The following is a 7,433-nucleotide window of genomic DNA, read 5'->3' as shown; positions in this document are numbered from 1 at the left end:
AAAAAAAAAAAAAAAAAATTGGGAGCAACTTAAAATTCTAACAGGAAAAGAATGATGTACATACAACATGAACATTCACATAATGTCCAGAAATGTGAATGCTAAGTATGAAGAGCAAGCCACAACAAAGGAAGCGTGTTAAAGTAAAAAAAAAAAAATAATAAACTAGTAAGCAAATATAATTATAAAAAAGAATACAAAAAAAGGCAATTATATTGGGATGATGGAATTCTATTTGTTGTCCACCCCCTCCCTTGCCAGCTCTATCAAAAACATTTTTTTAAAATTATTATGAAAGAATGGGGAGAAAATAGGTAAGATACCATGGCTGGAAGGCCATTAGTGAACAATTACATACAAAGAGTCCTCAAGATAAGACCTAATGTAGGGTATGAGACTAGATGTTCTAAGGAGGGTTATCATTCTCAACAACTGACTGCTATTTTCGTCCAAACGAGCCCACATAAAACTACCAGCTCTAGTGGCAGGTCCTAGAAGGTATCCATCAAAGAAGTGCTGCCAGTAGCAGCATTCTTAATTGTGACCAGGCTATAGACATCTTATTCTCAAAGGCTTTTTTAGGCCTGAATTGACATGAAATATACTACTTCTCTGGAACTTTTTGCTTTTTTTTCTTTTTTTTTTTTCTAGAGATGGGGTTGTCTAGCTATGTTGCCTAGGCTGGTTTTGAACTACTGGGATCAAGTGATCCTCTCACCTCAGCCTTCTGCGTAGCTGGGACTTACAGGTACACACCACCAAATCCAGCTTTGTGTTTTGTTTTGTTTTGTTTTTGACTGTGAAATAATTTGTTAGATTACTCATCTTTTAAAACCACAATCACAAAATCATACTCATACATTGCTACTATAGAGTGTTAGGGAGACCCAAACCTAGATAGGACATGTTTTGAAAAGGTTTTTTTAAGATGCTTATTAAAACAAAGCATTTTTTCCCCCAGAAATATTACAGTGATAAGGGAAACAGATCTGCCCACCAAAGCCTCATTTCCGCAATGTCCCCCTGGTCCAATTTCCTGGTCTGGAAGATCAATGGCTCTTTAGGATGCTTCTTAGGCTTTCCAGGAGTCTTCCTCAGAGGTCTCCATTTCTATCATGGAATTTTCGTAAGTGGGGTTTCACTTTTGTAAGCTAAGAAATGCCTTAAAAACGCATCTCTCATCTGCTGGAGTGCCAATCTAAAAATTTAATGTTTTATCACCTAAAATCTACTACTATTTATTTTTATAATACAGACAACACTTGACTTAAACTCTAGATGAAAAATCTTTTTTTAGCAAACAGAAACTTAAAAACAAAGGAGAGTATACTAAAATGCCCTAATAGTTTGTGTGTTTAAGGACATCAAACATAAAAAGAAAAATGATATTTTTTAAATGTAATAACTCAAGCCTAAAGATGAATGAATTTAAATTTAATACTTTTATATAAAACCAAATGGTAATCTAATACCACTGGGACTCAGTGCTGAAAAACTAAGTTATAAAACAAATACATGAAACAGATTACAATTTAAATTCTTTGGATTATTTATCTTCTAAGCCCCCACACTTAATACACAATTTAAAAACTTTCCCAACTAAACATAGTAGTGTTTTGCTTTATATCTAAAAATCTGTATTTCAGGAATCCTTTATGAATTTTCATAGCTGTCAGGAAAGCTTTAGAAAGAAAAAGTGGGGGTTAAAAGACAAGACAGCTTAAGACAGTAACAGTATAACTGGAACAAATACTGGCTTAAACTTTATGCCTCTAACTATGTTCTTCTATTTTCCTATTTTAAGAACCGTTTAGCATCTGATAGTTTCATCAGTCTTTCCAATTTCAAACAAGTAACTTTTTCTTCCCATCATGTCCCACATAAATGAGTCCTGAGAGGGTGAACCTCAATTATTGTGTCACTTTTATATAAAAGGCAACCGTTGGTTTTAACTTCTGTTGGAACACGAGAACTTTCACTAGAATCTTTAGAATGTTCAGAAAAAATTTTCCAAAGCTCTCCTCTGGTCCATACAGATCAGAATGTAAAAGATATGGAACATACATTACTCATATTTGATTCTCTCTGTCAGGAGTTCCTCCTTGTAATGGGAAATAATTTGAATCAGGATGGAACAGTTGATAAGAAGGAAGAATAAACCAGCTAACCAAATAAACAGAAAGGTGTTCTTTCCTTGAAACTCAAGAACATATGCAGGAGCCAGCCATAAGGCCTGCCCTATAAACCATAACATTAGGAGAACTACAGCTCTTTTCCAATGCATTCTTACTAGAGGCATCACAAGAGGCAGTAGGCAGAGGTACCAAAGAAAGTACTGGGAGGTGCAGACTTTGTTAAAAGTCACAAAAATGGATGTATGAAGAAAACAACAAAAGACAAGGTCTCTGTGATAGGCGAAAGACACTGCTGAAAGCAAGATGAACTGTGGCAGGAATGCAGCAATTCCCAGGGAAAAACTCCACTTGCTCTCTGCAGTCAAATACAGCATGTAGAAGTACGGAGAAAAGTTGTGACGGATATCCCGCCTAGTCAGGTGGTAAAAGTAGGTGTGCTCCAAAAATTCCCAACCATATTTATAGTAAAAACCAAAGCTCAGGGCGAAAAATGTAAGTCCAGCAACTGCTACAAAGAGCAACACAGACCGATTACACAGCCTCTTCAAGAATTCATACAAACGAGCCTGGAAAGAATACCGGGATTGACGGAGGTCTTCGTCATTGTCGCGTTCTGGAAGCAGATGGAGGGCTATAGGAAGGATATAGGTCACCGGATACATCTTCATATGCACCGCGAAACCATAGAATACAGCTGCACACGCGACCAGTCTCTTCTTTATTAAGTACAGGACCATAAGGACCAGGGAAGCGACGATCGAGTCCGCATTGCCTCGGCTGGATACTGCCATAGGTAGGGGGTTAAGAAGCCAAAAGACACAGTAGCCACAAGCCTGGCGGCGCCCCAGCCCCTTCAGAAGCAGCAGGCGGTATAAGAGGAAAGCGGTGAAGAGGTCGCAGCTGATGAAGAGAAACTTTCCAAAGAGTTCGTTGAGGTAGATGTTGGGAGTGAGGAGCCAACCCAGCAGTGGAGTGTAACGGTAAGTCACCCTCAGATAAGGGGAGCGCCCTTCGGTGATGAAGCGCGCGGCGTCCGTGAAGACCTGGTAGTCGATGTCTGTATACCTCACGAGCAGGGTCCGGTCCTGGAAGACCCCATAGAAAACCAGGGCAACTCGGGCAAGAAAGGCCACAGCAAATACTCCGGCGGGGGGCACCCGCAGGTTCAGGAACCATTCTCCCCAGTGTTTGGTCGAGCTCATGATCTCACTGCGCGACAGGCACTCAGCCCTAGCTCCAAACTAACCAGCGCTTCGGTTCTTCGCCTCAGGCTGGCAGCACATCTCCCGCCGCCGGAATGCCAACAGAACAACTGCAAAACCATCACTTCCGGCATGAAGCCCCGCCCCCCACTGCTTCCGGTCGCCAGCACCGTGCCCGGACCTCAGTAGCCACAGCCGAAGAATTGCCTTCTTCTGGATTGGCTGCCTTGCTTCCGCTTCTTCCTCCGAAGGGGGCGGGATTTCCGGTCCCTTGGTAGGAGGGAAAGCCGGCACTGGCCGCTATTTTTACGGAGTGGAGTGAGCTTTCTTTGTGAGTGACCCTCCCACCCCTTCCATTCCCCAACTCCGGTCGGCAGAGGCGGACCGCAGACAAGCGAGTTGCGAGCTACATCCGTCAGTCCTGAGACCTGAGAGTGAAAAATGTAGGAGTGAAAGGAAAATAATCCCGAGATAGCTTCTCATGTTTCACTCCACCAGCTCGCCAGTATTTGTAGGGGGTTTGTGGGCCCCGGGGGCGGCAAGAATGCGTTGAAGGGAGCCCAGAGTGTGTATGTCCCATGCAATATTTGGGGCATACTTCCATTTTTGAATTATTAATTGGTTATCTGAGATTCAGATTTAAGTAGGCAGCTTGTATTTTATCCAACAACCCTAGGTGGAAGCTTCACAGTTTCCAAACTATGTCAGGCCCTCATGCCTCAGTACCTTTGCGTTTGGTATTTCTTCTGCCAAAGTTGCCCTCCAAGTCACCCTGGCAAACACCTGCTCAACTAGGCCTCAGCTTAAGTGTTAACTCCTAGAAGCTTACCCTACCTCTCAGCCCACTTCACGCAAAGTGATTTACATGTCAGTCCTCGCCACCGTCTGGGGGCAGTCGAGCTGTGGCGGAAGGACTCCAAGCTTCAGACAATCACTCACTCAGAAGACCTGCCCTGCCACATAAACGTCCTGTCCAGTGCCTGTCATCCCAGTGCTCCAAAACCTGCTGGTCATTCCTTTATTACAGCATCTGTCACACTGCTTTGTAATAACTGGGTTTTTTGTTTGTGTGTTTCTCTCTCCCAGTTTTCCATCAGGGCACTTTAAGTTCCTTGAAAACAGATTATTTTATTCTTTTCTGTACCTCAGCATCTAACACAGTACCAAACTTAAAGTAGCCATTCAGTAAAAGTTGAATTGATTTTGGACGTTCCTCCTGTTACAGCAAGTGGTCCCGAGGACAAACCGAGCGGCATACGGAGAGTCAGAGAATCAAAGTTTATTCGCCAGCGGGCTCAGAGGGGCCTCGCCACCAAATTCTGAGCACCGTCTACCGGATTTTTCCCACTTTTATTAAGTTGTGGTGGTCTGGGGAGTAGGGTGTCTGGTGGTTAATGCCCGCCAGGTAATTGGTTAGTTGATGTGGCAGATAATAGATTTAGTGTTATGCTGATGCGCCAGGTAACAGATTAGTTGATGGGCCAGGTAATAGGTTAGGATTATGCTATATGGGTCTTCCATGAGGGGTGGGGGTCTCAGGTGGCTGATGTGCCAAGTAACAGATGGGGGTTTTCCTTATCACTCCTACTAGAATACTTCTAGAGTGGCATTCGTGGAGTGTTCCTAATCCCTAGTTCTTTCTCTTTTCAAATATCCTTTACCTCTGTCAAGGTCTGGCCCCCTTCACCCATCCCACTCCGGCCCTACTTCGATGAATTTCTCTCCAAGGACTCTAGCCTATTAGCTCTTTCCCTTCTGTGATCACTTATTGCACTTGTACTCTCCATTGAAGAATTTGATACTTTATTTTGGATTGTATTCATAACCCTTTCAATGAGATTGTGGGGTTCTTGAGGGTAGGAATTATATCTTACCTTTAATATTTTTCATTTCCTTGTAATTTATTGTATTCTTAGGTATATGGTATGTTTAGTAAATACTGACTAACTTGATTTTACAGATTGAGCCTGCTTCCTAGGAGAAGCCTTCTAGACTGGCATAAGGAGAGGAGATGACTTCATCTGGTCTGAACATACAGCTCTCAGGACTACCCTTCAGTCATCCATCCTGCAGTTCACATTTATCCTTTGGATGAGCCATATTAATCTTATACATTGCATATTCACATTCTGATATCTCTATGTCCTTTTATGTGCCTTGGTATAATTACATGCCAAGGGGGAAATAACTATGCCATGATATAATTAGATCGATAATTCTAAGCATGTTTTTCTTGCAGTACATTGGCCATATATACAGTGGCAGCACCTCACCATTAAAATAATTATGAAGATGATGATTTATAATAACTTCATTTGTTGAGGACTTATTTGCAATGTGCCTGGCATTGTGCTAAATACTTTTTATGTAAGGTAGATATTCCTACCTTTACAAATGAATCAAGGCTCATGGAGATTAAGTAATTTTCCTAAATTACATAGCTAACTAGTGGCAGAGCTGGAACTCAGAATCCAATCTGTCTGACCCAGAGTATCTCAATCACTATGTGGCTGACTTGCCAATAAAATGTTGATTATGAATTCTAATTTTCTTCTCTGTTACCTCTTATTGATCTTTTATCTGGATCTTTCTGATATTCTCTCTCAGAGTGATTGTATCTCTGATTTATTCTTTTCCTCTGCAAGTGATAGATAAGTGAGACTCAGTCCCAGACGGTAAAGAATATGGGAAGTATAATAGATGTCTGAGAATTAACTAAGGATTCTGGCTGAGTTAGTTTAGATGGTATGGCAGAAAGGCCTCAGCCAATCTGTCCCTATATGGCTGCCATACTAGAGAGATGGGAGGCACCAAATTTGGGCGCATAAGAAAACAACTAATCAAAAGGAACTAAGCATGTCACTGAAGTCAGTGAAAAGAGTGAGATGAAGATAGTAGTTATAGGAATAAAGAAGAGGCTGGAATCTTGTAAAACAAATGGACAGAGAGGTCCAACTTTTGTTACTATTTCTAGGTGGGACAGAAAAGCATCATGGTCCATAGACCCCATATTGGGCTTTTTCTTAGGGACTCTATCATCTCCCCTTTCCCTGAAAGAGCTGTATTTTTTTCAAATGCTTAACTGTTTATTGCCTCTTAGACTATTACTTACAATTCTTCTTAATCCCCACTTTCACTATCTGCCCCTAGATTTCCATCCTTTTAGAGCCAAAGGCTAGGGAAAGTACAAATATGCATAGCTCGTCCCTAGTTTTCTTAGGACCTTGACCTTGTCCACTGTGCTACGTATGCTCTCATTACCCTTCCATATCCACTAACCATCCTTTTTACCCCGTTCTTTGCTCCAAGAGGTTAAACTCTATGGGCAGCTTCACTCGGCCTTCGTTGTTCTCTGGCTTCCCATCAGAATAGGCCAGTGGGAGGCACTGGCAGATCTTTGGCAGCGTCTGAGTTCCTCTACCTAAAGCTGCGTATTCTATTGAAGCTACAGCCCTCTCCCTTGGGTACACCTCTCACAGTTCCAATAACGGCCCGTTAAAGGTTAAAGGCTGGTAAAGGCTGCCTACTTTGCAAGTCCCTGGGTGCTTCAGCATCTCTTGTTGATTTATTAAACCTGCACACACCTTTGTAAATAATCCCTTCATTAAAACGTGTCCAATTAGCCCTTTGAGTATACCATCTGTTTCCTGCTAGAACCCTAATTCAAGCACTCTTTTTTGCTAGACCTTGTTTATGTGTCCTGCTTTGTAATTTCTTTTCAATCTATTCTTTCTATGCCCAGCATCCTGCACCTTCAACAACTCAATTTAATAATATGTATTGAACACCTATACTATGCTAGGATCTGTGGATGTTACAGCAAGTGTTACGGCGGGTGGTCCGGAGGACAAACCGAGGGGCACATGGAGAGTTGGAGAATCAAAGTTTATTCGCCGGCGGGCTCAGAGCGGTCTCACCACCAAATTCTGAGCCCTGTCTACCTGATTTTTTCCACTTTTATTAAGTTGGGCTGGTCCGAGGGGTGGGGTATCAGGTGGCTAATGCCCGCCAGGTAATAGGTTAGTTGATGTGTCAGATAATAGTTAGTATTATGTTGATGCACCAGGTAATAGGTTAGTTGATGCACCAGGTAATA

The 7,433-nt window shown here is 42.1% G+C and overlaps 1 protein-coding gene across 1 annotated transcript; it reads right to left on the bottom strand.

Annotated features, from left to right (window-relative positions):
* Window positions 1-1,835: 1,835 nt before the first annotated feature.
* Window positions 1,836-3,498, bottom strand: PIGM (phosphatidylinositol glycan anchor biosynthesis, class M). Its single transcript, XM_012661860.1, has one exon. The coding sequence runs from the start codon at window positions 3,335-3,337 to the stop codon at window positions 2,066-2,068; it is 1,272 nt and encodes a 423-aa protein (XP_012517314.1). The 5' UTR covers window positions 3,338-3,498; the 3' UTR covers window positions 1,836-2,065.
* Window positions 3,499-7,433: the final 3,935 nt, after the last annotated feature.

Source organism: Propithecus coquereli, unplaced genomic scaffold (assembly GCF_000956105.1).
Source record: "Propithecus coquereli isolate 6110/MARCELLA unplaced genomic scaffold, Pcoq_1.0 Scaffold74, whole genome shotgun sequence".
Classification (NCBI taxonomy): domain Eukaryota; kingdom Metazoa; phylum Chordata; class Mammalia; order Primates; family Indriidae; genus Propithecus; species Propithecus coquereli.
Note: the sequence above shows the minus strand (reverse complement) of the source record. Positions and strands in the feature narration are given on the sequence as shown.